Consider the following 14,483-nt stretch of genomic DNA (forward strand, 5'->3'; position numbering starts at 1 on the left):
AAGAAGAAAAACTCGAATAAACAACATTAATTTGAACAATTACGTTTCCTTGATACGTCTAAAAACATGCAAAACATCTCAATAGTATTTTTTGTCTTAAAATAAAAATTTAAATCCTCTTTGCACACAGAATATCTTGGCCTATCTTGTGTAAAATTATCTAGGCCTCACACAAATAGACAAATAATCAAATAAATGCAAATAATTAGATAAACAGGTAGCCTACATTTAAACACTTTTTGAGGTCTCTCAAAAAGGCATCAGGATGTTGCTCAAGTTACAAATTGTAAAGAAAAATAAAGAAGAGTTGTTGCTTTTTAAGTATACAGTATATAATCATAGATTGTAAATATTAAGATCTTAATCAGTATCAAAAATGATATTTTAACCCCAGAGGGAGACATTTGCATACAGTTGTGTAAATATACAGGAGGTAGAAACAAAGCTGCACTATTTACCTGTCCACTGTACCAGGAAGTCAGAGACACTTACTTCCCTCTCATTAAACAAACAAAAGGATTCAAATTAATGAACAACAACCAAAAGAGTGTGTGCCAGCTGAGAAACATCAATGTGCAAACACTGCAGCGCCGCTAATGATATGGAAAGTCAGTTTTTTTTTAACAGATAACTAAATATTTATTCATAAAATGTAGTACTCTTGGATGTTAGGGGTATTATACACCGGGATTTATGTCCCTTATTTCCGGTAGCTTGATGAAGCGGAGCCACAGATGGGCGGACGGATCTCAAGGCCCGTCACGGATGAGAAAAAAAAACGTGACGTGTTTCCTTGTTTACTGTTGCGAATAATTATCGTGTAGTAAAAATACACATTAAATGTTTTATTACGAGCATTATATTTACTACTACTACACCCAGATTACATTTTATTTATGTAAGGCCTTTGAGTGTTTTCATCCTTGTTTTATTTTTATGTTTTTACTTGTATTATGTAAGCAAGATTAAGATATATTTTACTGTTTCTCGACAGGAAACGACATTACAAAAATACTACACACAAGTTCGTTTCGATACAAATGTTTAATACAGAAAAAAAACAAAAACAGTAATGAGTAAACATTAAAATATTGATCAATTTGATCAAATCGAGCCATTACGGCAGCGGTTCCCCATTCCTCGTGGTCGCACTTTGAATTCACAAAACTGTGGCGACCCCAGACATCTAAAACAGACACACAGCTTTTTGCTCAATGAATCATGGGGTTGTTTTTTTTTTACTGTGTTTCAAGTGAATTTTTTAAACTGTTTGGTGTTTAGTATTGTGGACAGAGGAAGAGAGGCTGGGGTGACATTTCTGCACAGTGGATGACAGACAGACTCCTCAAGTTTCCTGTATTGGCATTTGACCCACAGTAGCCTGTGTTCAATATATTTTTTATATTGATCAATAAATACAAATGTCAGGCGACCCCACTTGAATTCCATGCAACCCCACAGTTGTGAAAGCCTGCATTATAGACAGCGTCAAGGACAGCTGACTTTCCTTTATTATGACCAGACGACAATGTCAACAGCAGCACAGTCAGGGAATTATTCCTCCTCCTGTGGTCTCTCATTTCAGTCACAAGCTGATTTCTGAAAGATAAAAACGAGCATCGTTCAACTCAGCAGCTTTATGAAAAATACAGAATATCATTAAAAGGTTCATAATGTGGTTTACATGATTTGTCTTGTGAGGTGATTGTTTTGGTTCACACATTTTTAACTTATACAAGTAAAAGCATGCTGGCAAGTTTTGCACACCAGGGGTATTTCTAATTATGAAAAAGTTTGGGAGGAACATTTGAAATATAAAAAAGTCATTATCACAGTGTGCTGTTGGCCGAGTGGTCAGGGGGCGTGTCTCATGTGCGCAGGCTGTAGTCCTGGAAGCAGGCGACACGGGTTTTGGATCTGGCCTGTGGCTCCTTTCCTTCACGTTATTCCATTCACTCTCTCTGTCTCTGATTTTGAGACTCTACCCACTGCACATGGTACCCTGTCGGTGGTCTACATTTTATCAAGCTGACTGTGAAAATATAATCAAGAGTCCATCTTTTTTATGTGAACTTTCTTTTTTTTTTTAAGTTCCCTTCAATTTATTCTGGTGTGAATAGCATCATTCAAGCAGGTGTGAGTGTAAGAGCGCCGCTACATTCACGTCTGCGCAGGATTTGGTTGTTTGCATGAAACAGCGTTACAAATGTGAAAGGTGGAAAAGGTTTTTCTAGGGTGAGGTTAAGGCGTGCCAGTGACCAGACAACACGGGGAGGAGGGGGTCATTGTGCGTGGGATAAGGGGGTTAGGTGGAGTTCAAAAAAAGAGCCTCCAGAGCCTACCTGGCAGTTCAAATCGCTCATGGTTCGAGCCTACACAGAAGGTAAAGGAGGGAATAAGACGCTCAGCCACCCCCCCCTCCCCCTCTCCAGGTGCTAGGACAAAAGGGCTTCAATACCTGCGGGGGTTAGGACCATGGCCTGCAGCAGGTCAGAGAGAGAGATGATGCCCTTCACCACGTCAGCCCTGTCCACCAGGACCAGCCGATGGACCTGTGAGAGAGGAGGAAGTAAAGAATAAATAAATCCTTCTTGACGAGACATTTCTGAACTCTGTGGTAGAAGAAAACACACAGACCTCAGCTTTGACGAGACGATCGAGGATGGTGTCCAGAGTTTCATCAGGGTAACACTTCAATACTCCCTCAAAGAAGCAGGTGCGCCTGCGGACCGCCTCCTGCATCGTCATGTCCAGATTGTTGTAGGTCTTCTGGGCAGCGAGGTTCTGACGTGGAGCAAAAAAAAAAGACAAATCCCATTCAAGGACACTAAAGTTCAGGGTTTTTTATTTTTATTTTCAAGCTTCAAACTTCACCACCAAACTTGAGTGGAAGTGTGTTTTTCTGTAGCACTTACAATGACGTCGAATCTTGAGTAGAGTGACACCACTTTCCCTGAGAAAACAAAGTGTTGGATGATGGTTGATCATCAGTAAAAGAACTCTGTGTTTGCTTTCTACTCAAGACCCAAACATAATGCCAACTAATCCATCAAAGTCCCTCTGCGCCTACTTTTATGATGCTCACAGCTTTCAAATCGGAGCTGCAAAGGGTACAATTTGAAATCTTTACCTTCAAAATGGGACACCATTACTTGTGTTAGATGGAAAAGACTGATGGAGTTCCTGTGCATCAACATTAGACCAACATATTCCAAGAGATGTTGCACGATTATTCACCTAGATATTGGTCTTTTTTTTTTGCCTGTTTATTTTAGACTTCATTTTTGATTTTCAGGACTTGTTTTTCGGCCATGTTTTATCCCACTCTTATTTATCAGAACTCTTGACCTCCTACACCCCAGGAGGATCACTCAGAGCAGTCTCTCCCGGGCGTCCCTCAAGCTCAGCGTAAAACTCAGGGGCCGGCTTGTTTTTCAGTCTGTGGATTCAACTGCATCCCCTCATCGAATTCATTCAGAGCGCAGTTCCAAAGAAATGAGAGAAGAATCGTTACCTTGTTCATCCACCACAGGCAGCGCTGACACTCGCCTTTCCACAAATATAGAGAGAGCGTCGTGAAGTGTTGCCGTTTGCTGAACTGTGGCGATGTTCCTGAACGTTCCGATCCCGAGCTCCTGGATCTGCTTTCCGACGAACGCGGGTTTGGGAACTTTTTTCCCCTGAGAACACCCAAACATATTCTTTTACAGTAAACAACAACAGCTTGATTAACTTCAGAAAAAAACACAAAGCTTAAGAGTTTCTTACAAATATGTGGAGGAACTTGAGGATTCTTTTGTGTGTCAGGATGTGCAGCACGTTCCCCGACTCTGGATCGATGACTGGCAGCCTGTGGATCTTGTATTTTAATAAGGAATAGATGGCATCAAAGAGGCTGAAGTGACAGAGGAAAGGAGGGATTCATTACCAGGCAGAATAGACGAGATGAAAGACAGTATCAAAGATTCTATCTGACACGTCTGTGTGCTCACCTCGCCTCTGGAGAGATGCTTATAAGGAAGTGGTTTGAAGACTGTAGGTAGACGTCTAAACAGAAGAGAGAGAGAGAGATAGAGCTAGAATTCACAGAGACGTGTATTCAGAGATAACACTGATTTTCTGTGTTATTTACTTTGAAATGAGTCACCTCGCCATGTTTCGATCTTGTGGTTCTCCAGCTCGTGCATCTGAACCTTTTGGAGAGAAACCCCCGACGTCAAACGATGAGTCTGAGTCGAATCACATTATTTGCACTCTGCTTTGTGCCACCACAATAGAGGTGTTGCGTGCCTAATATCACATGCAGCGTGACGTCAAATCACAAAGAAATGAAGGCGAACTCATTTGCTTCAGTGTGCTGTGTGTTCATGCTCACCAGAGGAGATCTGTAATAGCAATGCAGGATGTTGATGAAATCCGTGATAGTCAGCATACCTGTGAGAGAAAAAGGACTGATGTTGACACTGGACCTCTTGCATACATCATATAAGTATTGCTAAGCTAATGCAATATGCATGGGGATTTAATGCATGCATTCCTGCAGGGTGCATCGTGACCTTCTGTAGATCACAGACAAGAAATGGTCACGAAAACAGCGTGCAAGTCAAAGCAGGAAAAGGAGTAAAAATGTATTCCTTAAAGCGTCCTTTAAAGCTGAGCATGCACAATGTCAGAGTGGTTGTTACTGCTTTATCAAAAAGGGGACAGAAACATATTTGTGTCATGACTGTATCTGACCAAATACAAGACGCACAAACACACCTGATAAAAGTGGGGCTGTCTTATATCTACGGTGGCCTGTTGGTGCACAGGCTCGGCTGATGTTGGAACATTTTGTCATCAGACTTGCTGACTTGGTTGGATAACAAGATTTTTAAAACAGCGTTGTTTTTTTTTAAAATTCCATTTGAGTACTTGTTACTGCTTTCAGCTCGTCACCAGCTAATGCACACATGCAGACATCGGTTTATGGTGTTGAGGGGATGAAGAGAGAGTGAAGAGAACGTTCTTTGTGTTCTTGCAAAAATGGGAGGTGGAAAAAAAAAAAAAAACCAAGGAAGGAGCATGATACTCGCTTGGACAATAGACTCATTTTGCCCGCGTGAAATTCATTCCTCAGATGCCTCCTCAGTGGACATTGTTTTTTTTCTTTCTTCTATTTGTTAAGCCACACTTGTAAGGAGTATTCCTCAAAACATTTATCAAAGCACAGCAACAGAAATCCTTTAAAATACACATTCCATGCATAAATGTGTGCATTAAATCCTGCAGTCGCAAAGCCTTATATGAGCGTGTGTTACCAGATGTGATTAGAACTCACAGTAACCAGTACAGAACGATGAAATGTTCTCTTACCCACAAATCTCTGAAGCTTGCTGTCCCATAAAGGCGCAGCCCTCAAGCCGTTTGCCACCAGTGCAAAAAAGGCCTTTTTCACCTGTGGGGGTCATGATTTCACACTTTAACAAGCTGTCATGTACTTCACTTGTAGTACCTTAACGTTTAGGAGCTGCATCAGGTTCCAAAATCAGTCTTACTTGTAGTTTGGTATCAAATATGACCAGTTTGCAGCTGGTCGGAATGGCGTTGTAGCAGCAGTGACTTTTCATGAAATTCATGTAGACTGTGGCATCAACATCTGTAAAAAAAAAAAAAAAAAAAAATCAGTCATATATAAGCTCCAACATGAGCATCATAAGAGAAATTCAAACCCTGATTTCATGCACATTTGCACACTTGCCAACCACGGTGATCGCACCTTGTTTCTTCATGTCCTGCTTCTTTCCTGTGTATGACACCTACGACACAGCAAGCACAGACATTCCCCACTTGACATTGTCGAAGTAGTTTGAGAAGTGCTACTGTCTGTTCCAAACATAAACTCACACTCACACTCACTCTTTCATCCCGAAGCAACACTTCACCTGTGAGAGCGGCTCCATTCTTCTGTTGTGTGGCCATGAAAAAGTTGTTTTCTAGCCGTGGGGTGACTTTTCTGCTCGGTTTGTTACCCTTTTCTACGAAGCAGTCGGGTCTATATTAGGAACTCTCAAGTGGTATGTGTGAGCCAAAAGGAGGGGGGGGGGAGAGAGAGAGAGAGAGGCTGGCACAGGCTCAGGGGGAGGGACACTGCTGCAGCTTCTGTACAAAAGCAGACTCGTTTCCTTCCCGTCTCTGGAAAACAGACACACACACACACATCTCCTTGCATTGTTTTACAGGAATGCATTTACCTCCCAGATCGTTCATCTGACCTTTTATGATCACACTTAATTTGCATTGTTCTATCTACCTTCTGATGCCGAATGAATCCCATCAAGATGTTCAAAGTAATCTGTTTTCTAGGATTTAACACATAACATACAGCCCATATAAGAGGCTCAATTTCACCTGCTCTGTCAGAAAAAGAAAGCCGTCTGAACCCTGGTCTATATGTCAAGGACCTGTACAGTAAAGGTCACTGTGAGTCCCAACATACAAAGCATGTTGCTGTCAGCCATGTGACTCCTGGGATTCATTGTGATGGTTACAGGGTCGGAATAATACCAGAACCTTGAGCTTTTATGTGACGCGAGTAAAATAAAATCAGTTTTGATTCCACATAATCAGAAATAGAAGTCCAACATTTAGTCTTCACTTGATTTTCATCGCCATAATTTGCAAGTAGAGTCCGAAATATCAGACCCCACTGACAGAAAGAAACAATTTGCCTTGCAGAACACGGGAGATACTCGTCTACCTCTTCCTCATTCAGGACGTTTATAAAGGTTAGAAACTTCTTCTTCTCTCAGGATGTGCCTGCTCTCACTAAAGGAGGATTTTGATGCGTAGTTGGACTCTCCTTCTGCACAAATGAAGGCATTATGGTATTGGCTACACCAGATTTAAACTCTGATATGACACTAGTAAAAATGCAATGATGTTCATTGATACCTGTTTCAAAACAGAAGGACAAGTCCTGGGCGCTCCATTTCTTGTTTTATAGTTAAGAAAAAATTGCAGTCACTCCTGCACACACTGTCTACATCGGCAACATTCTGGTACTGAAACATTGCAGATGTATTTGTGCAATACAGACAAGTCTCCACCTCTGTGGGTTAAAAACATGACTGAATCTTTGGTTCATTTCAACATGTGGATCATTTAAATCACAGACGTGTTGTTTTAAAGCGTGCTATCGTGAAGTATCAAATACAGCCTCGCGGTTATGGTGCATGAGCATGTGCAGAGGCTGTAGGCCGTGGGTTTGAATCTGACCTTGGCCCTTGGCTGCACGTCGCCCCCCCACCACCTCCCCCTCCCAAAGTTTCCTCTCTCTGTCTCTTCAGCGGTCATATCCAATAAAGACAAAATAGCCTAAAAAATATCAGAAAGAAATGCATTCTTTATTAGCTCTACAGATTTGTACAATATTCGCTTTTTACACCATGTACAAAAATTAAAGGACTTTCAAATCGTATCAAATCCAGATGCTCACAGCGGTTTGTCCAAAGGGTCGGTTATAAACGAGTGACTGTCCTGGAGACTGAGTGTAACTGTGGATATATAAAGAAGTGACATTCTTTTCCTGGTGTTTGAAAGTAACCGATACTTGCATTAATAACGGAGTGAAATGTCCTGTAGCAAACAAAAAAAAAACAACAATGCAGCCAAATGTGCAAATAAAAAGCAAACACACTGCTTGAGCCTTTAGCATGTCATATTCTAAACCCTCGCTTCAAAAACACCAACCAGGAACCCCGACTTCACCAAACACACCATGAGAAACTTTGGCCCAACTTCACCCGGTTACACAAAGTTGGACTCATGTGAAATCAGTTTCAAAACAAAATCAGGAAGAAATAAGACGATAGAAAGAAAAGTTAGAAAGATTTTGGCTATAAAATGCTCAGAGGTGAACGTTACACTGAGGTATGAAGATAACTTCTGCATTATCAGACAGGGTTGAGGTTAAATGCAAACAGTAAAAAAGGATCTGGTGCATAAACTCAGTGCTTGCTGTGTGTCTGACTTGTATCAAGAGTTCCTCGTGTGTGAGTTAGAAAAACACAACCAAATTTAAGTAAACACAGGTAACTGGTTAAGTTACTTCTTCCTTGCAAATCCCCATCATGAAAAAAAAAAAAACAACTTACAAAGAGACTTTCACCGTTCATTCAGATATTCTGTTAAACCTCCACACACTTTAATGTTTCATAACGAGCCACGCAGCTTCATCTTTTAAAAAAAACCACGCTCAGCAAAGAAGAGCCCTCCGTCCTCGCATACAGGTCCGAACTTTCAAAAAGAAAAGGATAAATGTTGGGAGCGTAACTTGAGCGGTGTACCACGAAGCAAGATTATAACGAGGCACTCTTTTTTTTTTTTTTTTTAGCCGGCTGGACAAAACTGAAAGCTTCAGTCTGAGATTTCTGTTTTCATACAGACAGTCATAAACTTCCTTTTTAACCCACGGACTGTTCCTGTTCCCATGAAAGGAGGCTCATGACGCTTTACCTTTGATAGGATTCTAGTAAAAATCGAATGATATTGATGAGTTTCAATACCATAGCAACAACAATAGAAGTCCCAGCCACCCAACATTGGGTCATTTCTTCTTCTTCTTCTTCTTCATTAACAAAAAATGCAGGCAAACTCGCGCACATATTGTCTAAGTGTGGGTACCAAAACGAGGGCGATGTTCTCGAGCAGTTTACACAGTGCTCCGTCTCAAGTTTTGGCTCTTTGCGACACAACCATTAAAATATTAGAGATCGTTTCGCTTCAAAACACGAGGGTTGAATATTTAGACAACCTAATGCCTACTTCAGTCAGGCTGTTGTCATGAACAGCATTAACGATTACAAAACGATTGATTCTGCAAAAGAAGCCAAGAAGGAGAAGCTGGCAGCAATGTACTTTTAGAGTAAATTAGTACATTTATAACTCAAAGCAGCCTCAGTGTGTCTCTCTTAATCTTAATTAAATCTCCTTCAATCATTTCTGAGTGAAATCTAAAGAGTTACTTTGACCTGCAGCAAATATTAGAAGAGAAGGACGACTGGAGCAGAGCTCAGATTTCTAACATAACTGACTGAATGCAATAACCGGCTACATGACGCTTACTGTTATTGCATGCTGTTGCTACACCACTGTGTTTGGAGAAGTAACCGCGGTTACTTTGTGGTTAGTTTTTTTGTTCTCGGTTAAGAATGTATATCACTCATTTAATTTTTGTCAGGAGAAGAACTGAAGTGGGAAAGCGGCCTCTTAAAATAAAAAACTCTGAACATAACCTGTACTTACCAGGTAAGGCTGTTCCGAGAGCTACCTTCATGCTAACCCTTTATCTTGCTTTGAAGCACACCACTCAGTTTGTAGCCAAGAAAAAAAGTAAAAAAAATATTTAAAAAGTAAAAAAAAAATTAAAATTTCCTTCAGCTTCCACCTCAAACTGTAGATCAACTGATCACTGTGGAATTTCGCTTATGGCAAATTTATTTTGGAGTTGTGAACTTGAAGTGATTTTCCACCCTGTGATGTCTCACACACACCTGATGTCTCTCCCTCTTTGCACCTGTAATCTCGCTCTGGAAAAAGTAACAGAAACATGACCGGATGAATCATAGAAGTGGAGCTCGTTTAAATTTCCAGACTCTGCGTTTACAGGTGGACAGCAGGAGAGCGTGCCGATCTCTAGCCGGGCATGAGAAGAGCCTGGGCTTTGTTGACCGGTAACACAGACTGAGGGTGGCAGGGTCCCAGCTGTACGGGAGGAAACACCCCAAGGCGAGAGTTCATGCTTGATTCTGCCCCTCCGATAAAGCTGGAGGCGATCCACGGAGTAGGATGCTGATTGTTATCGCGAGTGACGAGCGACGAAGTGTTTGTGAGTCCACACTGAAGAGGAGGGAGGGTTGCAAGACAGCCGGGGCAGAGATACGAGACAGGAGACCAGGTTTGGGCAGAGTCCATGTCAGAATCAGTTTTAGGATGTGTGTGACCCATAGATGCGAGGAGGGACCCCCAGAGACACAATATAGACGTCTGCGAGGGGGCAGAGGGGGGATTTGAGGTGGTGTGCTGCTGGTCAATTCCCCCGGTCATTCGGTTCAGACTCTTGTTGGCCAGAACACAACCAGGTTGGCGTTGGGCTGCAGAGGGAGCGTCTGAGTTCAGGTTTGGGGTGTCAAGGTGGGCAGGGCTGATCTCAACTGGAGGTGGAAGTAGAGAGTGGCCGCTTCTGGAGAGACTGAGCTGGTGCAGCACAGCGCTGGTGGCGATCAGACCGGCTACACTGGTCAGATAGACGAGGCCGAGCATACAGGAGACCTGGGAATAAATCAGAAGTTTTATCTGATTATAAAACCATAAATGTTACCAATTTCTCTACCTCATTCCTCCTTTTTTTATGTCTTAATTGTATACTCACTTACACTACATTTCCCATTATGTTTAAGGAAATATATATGTTGCTGCATTGTAATCAAGCTAATGCCACTGCATGCTTGTTTAGTCAGAGTTATAGGGAAGAGGGCCGAGCTGTTCTGCAGGATACGCCTCAGTTTCATTCCATACTCGTTGCCTTTTTTGGACAACAAGAAGCTCACTCTGGCTTTCCTTTTTATTCCCCATGGTTGTAAACTATTTTGTTGCCCTGACTGCCAGCACAATGAAAACATTCAGCTTGTAGGATCAGTGTATATTTTAGTATTCTGAGTTTTTAATATTAGATAATAGAAAAGGGAAAGCAGTTATTAAACATATCCATGCTCTCTTGCCGTTTCTCGATGCTTAAGAACTTCAAAAGACCAAAAAAGTACACTATTGTAACCCTGATAAGTTCAACTGGCGCATCTTACACATTGGAAGATGCAAATATTCTCTCAGCTCACCTTGATAAAGTGCTGATAAATGGCAGTAAGTGCTTGACTCCATGCTGATTGCTCCAGTAGCACACAGAGGTCGGTGTAGGTGAACCAACCACGTTTCATCCCCTGCCGCTCTGCGATGCTGCAGATAGAAAAGACCCGAGTCAGATATTGGCCTTTTATAAACTCTTACTTCTTCTTCTTCTTCAACATGAATCAGAGTGGATTTACATTTCTACGTCTCTGCATTTTTGGTGATATAATTCATTTGGACACGATTGTGTATGTTAGATGCACATGGCTGAACCACTGACCTGGTTTCCAACTGACTAAGAATATCCAAAAAGTCATTTGGCTCCGTGAAGAGGCTCCACTCCTGTAAAAGAAGAGAAACTTAAGTCGGGACAAAGATGCATAAACAAACATGCCTGTAGGTTTTCAGCATGTAAATACAGAAACACTCACAATGGCATTCAAGAAGTTCATCTCCAGGGTGTTGATCGTTTTGACGTCCAGCTTTCCGGCTGCCCCCCACTCGTCGTTGAAAACTTCTTCTTCTTCACCTTCGTCGTACAGGTATTTGCTGGCAACCATCTGATTTCATAGTCAGGACACAATGAAGTTGTCAACGTATTTTCAGTACTTGCGGGTAAATGATTGCAAAAAACAGCAGCTCTGGAACAAAAGTATGAAACTACTATAAAGTATGATGCAAGAAATATCACTGTGACACATTTAGAAAGCCCCTTGAACCCAGCAGCACATACCATGGAGATCAGGAAGAGGTCAGAGGAGGAGATCTTTTGAAGGTATTCTGGGTTTCTATGTCGGAGCCTTTCTATGTAAACTAGAGCCAGCATCATGGCACAAGGAGAGATGCAGGCCTCCCTGAAGCAACAAAGAAAGACATAATTCTGCTTTAAGACGCGTTAATGACTGGCAGTGACACCTTTAGTTACTTAAAAAAACACAATGTATGCATGAATGTTAAACAAGCAGCACAAACCTGGAAACATGGGCAGCATACTTCTTCTGAAGCTTTCGTATCGGGCTTGGGGCAGACTTCTGGAAGATTTCGACGGCAATATCTGGAATAACAAGACAGAAGGACCCAACGTGAACTTAGGACTCATTTTTTTCACGGTACACATTTACAACCCACTTCAAACGGCTCGGTGACCTACTTTTGGGTCCCAACCCACCAGTTGAGAACCACTGTTACAGAGGTGTTCACACAGCACTTGAACTTGAACATTTTACTTTTGCAATGAAGAATCTGAAAAGCTAGAGTCCTCTGATGTAGCTGCGACTCTATTCATTGTCCTATAAAATAAGATAATCCTTTATTTATCCCACAACGGGGAAATTTACATTGTTACAGCAGCAAAGAGCAAAGACTGCAAACAAAAAGTGGACACAGTACAATTTAAATAAAATAAAAAAGAAATTAAGAATGTACAAAAAAATAGATAAAAAAAAAAAATAGATTAAAAAAATAGATACTAAAAAATAGATTAAAAAAATAGATACAAAAAAATAGATACTAAAAAAATAGATACTAAAATAGATTTTAAAAAAAGATACTAAAAAAAAGATTTAAAAAAAATAGATACTAAAAATAGATTAAAAAAAATAGATTTAAAAATAAATAAATAGATCAGCTATTTGACAAAAGTGTAGTCCGTAATATTCAGTGTAACACAGACATAAAGTGTAACATGTTATTGCACAAAGTGGTTTGATAAACATAATTTAACATTAATATAACATTATTATTGCACAATGTCAGAGTGAATTGTCCAGTCGTGTGTGTGTTTTGTGATCTACTGGGAGCAGGTTTGGTTAAAAAGCCTCGAATTGAAGGCATAAAAAGCCCAAAAATAAACCTTAAAATAATAATTTAAATCATGGTAATCAAACAGGTGTATTAAGTGGACTCATTTTGTTTGTTTGTTAAAGAATACAGTAGAAAGAGTACCTGCCGACCCAAACAAGTTAAGCAGAAGTAAAAGAAAGAGAATGAAAATGTGAAACCAGGAAGTCACACGACCAGTTATTCCCATAAGTCAGTGAAGAGATTATTTGTTAAACCAAGTCAGACCATAGACAGCTTCTCACTCACCTGTCACAGGGCATGAGAGGGCATCTAAAGAAACGTCTGTGTCCAGGCCATAATACAGCCGCTTCCTCACCCTCTCAGTCAACTTCTGGTGTCCAGGTAGAAACTGAAAAACCAAAAACACGAGCTCACAGTGAGATAAATCAAAACATTACTGAGCAGGAAGCGCTGAATATCAACACAGCAATGAACTCTGAGCTACTTTCGACGAGTTTCCCATCAACATCACTTTCATACCCTCGTCATTAATCATACTCCACGCGGAATAACAGGCCCTTAGCAACACCAGGCCCTTAGCAACAAATTAACTACTGGCGTTAGTAATTGGAGTATTATTAAAGTGCTGTAACGTTAAGCTATAAACATATACCAAGGCAACTTAGCTAGATAGCTAGGTGGCTACAGGAACACCCGGGGTCAGCACGTTTACAAAAGGTACACAACGTCCAGTTAGCGTGTGATGCTAGCTACAGCGGCTAGCTTCAGCTTCAGCACTTTGTTGTCTTATCGTGACATCGTACCGTGAACTCCTGGAAGTCCGAAAACTGAAACGTCCTCTCGTTGAATAACGCGTCGAAATCCATGTTTACTATAGATGTAACATGGGTCGGCTGAATGTCGAGAAAGACGACTGTTTGGCCTGGCTCCCGCCCGTCTGTGTGTCTAGTTAAGCTCGGCTTGCTGGACCGGAGCCTCCAGCTGTTAGCTCCCCCTCTGACAGGCAGAGAGGGGGAGGAGCCTGGAGGAGGAGGGGGAGGGGCCTGGAGGAGAGGGGGAGGAGCTGTTACACAACTAGTTGTAAACTGCCTTTGGCCTCATGACACATTTATTTATAACTTACTCATGACAGTGTTTCATATGGAAGAGTATTAGGGCCACACATACAAAAAATAAAAATAGAGTTCTGACTTTATTCTCAGAACTACGGGTACTATAGTCACTGTGCAGGACTGAATGTTATTCATTTTGCATTTCATAATTGTCCACACACTTCCTTCAATATTAATGCCAGCGGACTAATATCTTTCTTACATTTGTGTCCAATATGAATGATATTAAAATGCTTTGTAACATTGTCAAAATACTGTTTTTTTAAACCTTATTTATCCTATCAATTTTTAACTATATGGAATAAGGGGCTTCATCAACATTCAACTAAAGAACTGCATGTAAATGTGGTGAAATGAGTAAGTTGGCTACTCGTTTAAGCAATTCCGTAGTAGTTTACACAAAAGTTTCACCTGGGTGGTACACCGTCTTGCAACTCAAAAAACAAAAATACAGTATCATAGCACACAGCAGTGACAAAGCATGCCACGGTTTTTGCTGCTGTTTCCCACTCCAGTATACTCCAGTCAGTCCTGCACGGTGACTAGCCACCGGAGTTGGTCCTTACAGTTCTGACTTTAAAGTCAGAATTCTGAGAATAAAGTCAGAGCTCTATTTTTTTTTTTATGTGTGGCCCTAATCCTCTTCCGTATGGTTCCAACTTTCATTGCATGCTTTAATTTTGT

General features: G+C 41.1%; 2 protein-coding genes across 11 annotated transcripts; both read right to left on the reverse strand.

The window, feature by feature from the left end:
• Positions 1–1,025: 1,025 nt before the first annotated feature.
• prkag3a (protein kinase, AMP-activated, gamma 3a non-catalytic subunit) lies at positions 1,026–6,068 on the reverse strand. Of its 10 annotated transcripts, XM_065951698.1 has the most exons (13): positions 5,893–6,053; positions 5,741–5,798; positions 5,538–5,638; positions 5,356–5,437; positions 4,376–4,434; positions 4,133–4,193; positions 3,993–4,047; positions 3,769–3,895; positions 3,515–3,680; positions 2,916–2,953; positions 2,638–2,784; positions 2,459–2,552; positions 1,026–1,599 (listed from the first exon to the last, which is right to left on the reverse strand). In XM_065951698.1, the coding sequence occupies exons 1-13, from the start codon at positions 5,959–5,961 to the stop codon at positions 1,586–1,588; spliced, it is 1,071 nt and encodes a 356-aa protein (XP_065807770.1). In that variant the 5' UTR covers positions 5,962–6,053; the 3' UTR covers positions 1,026–1,585. The 10 variants fall into 10 exon arrangements, with proteins under 10 accessions (XP_065807770.1, XP_029137026.1, XP_065807775.1 ...); XM_029281193.2 differs by lacking the exon at positions 1,026–1,599 and having other exon boundaries at positions 2,078–2,552; positions 5,759–5,798; positions 5,925–6,068; XM_065951703.1 differs by lacking the exon at positions 1,026–1,599 and having other exon boundaries at positions 2,078–2,552; positions 5,925–6,068.
• A 1,296-nt stretch (positions 6,069–7,364) lies between these two features.
• On the reverse strand, positions 7,365–13,688 carry cnppd1 (cyclin Pas1/PHO80 domain containing 1). The gene is made up of 8 exons (XM_020653930.3): positions 13,491–13,688; positions 12,973–13,075; positions 11,857–11,938; positions 11,618–11,738; positions 11,316–11,444; positions 11,165–11,226; positions 10,875–10,992; positions 7,365–10,311 (listed from the first exon to the last, which is right to left on the reverse strand). The coding sequence occupies exons 1-8, from the start codon at positions 13,551–13,553 to the stop codon at positions 9,676–9,678; spliced, it is 1,314 nt and encodes a 437-aa protein (XP_020509586.2). The 5' UTR covers positions 13,554–13,688; the 3' UTR covers positions 7,365–9,675.
• Between the last annotated feature and the right edge of the window lie 795 nt (positions 13,689–14,483).

The sequence above is a fragment of the Labrus bergylta genome, chromosome 24 (assembly GCF_963930695.1).
Source record: "Labrus bergylta chromosome 24, fLabBer1.1, whole genome shotgun sequence".
NCBI lineage: Eukaryota > Metazoa > Chordata > Actinopteri > Labriformes > Labridae > Labrus > Labrus bergylta.

Coding starts and splice junctions, on each gene's coding strand:
- prkag3a (XM_065951695.1), bottom strand. CDS start 5,961: ATGGCCACACAACAGAAGAATGGAGCCGCTCTCACAGGTGAAGTGTTG. Junction 4,435..5,355: donor CAAGCTTCAGAGATTTGTGG/GTAAGAGAACAT, acceptor TTTCTCTCACAG/GTATGCTGACTATCACGGAT. Junction 3,681..3,768: donor TCAAGTTCCTCCACATATTT/GTAAGAAACTCT, acceptor GGGTGTTCTCAG/GGGAAAAAAGTTCCCAAACC.
- cnppd1 (XM_020653930.3), bottom strand. CDS start 13,553: ATGGATTTCGACGCGTTATTCAACGAGAGGACGTTTCAGTTTTCGGAC. Junction 11,939..12,972: donor CCTCTCATGCCCTGTGACAG/GTGAGTGAGAAG, acceptor TTGTTATTCCAG/ATATTGCCGTCGAAATCTTC. Junction 10,993..11,164: donor CTTAGTCAGTTGGAAACCAG/GTCAGTGGTTCA, acceptor TTCTATCTGCAG/CATCGCAGAGCGGCAGGGGA.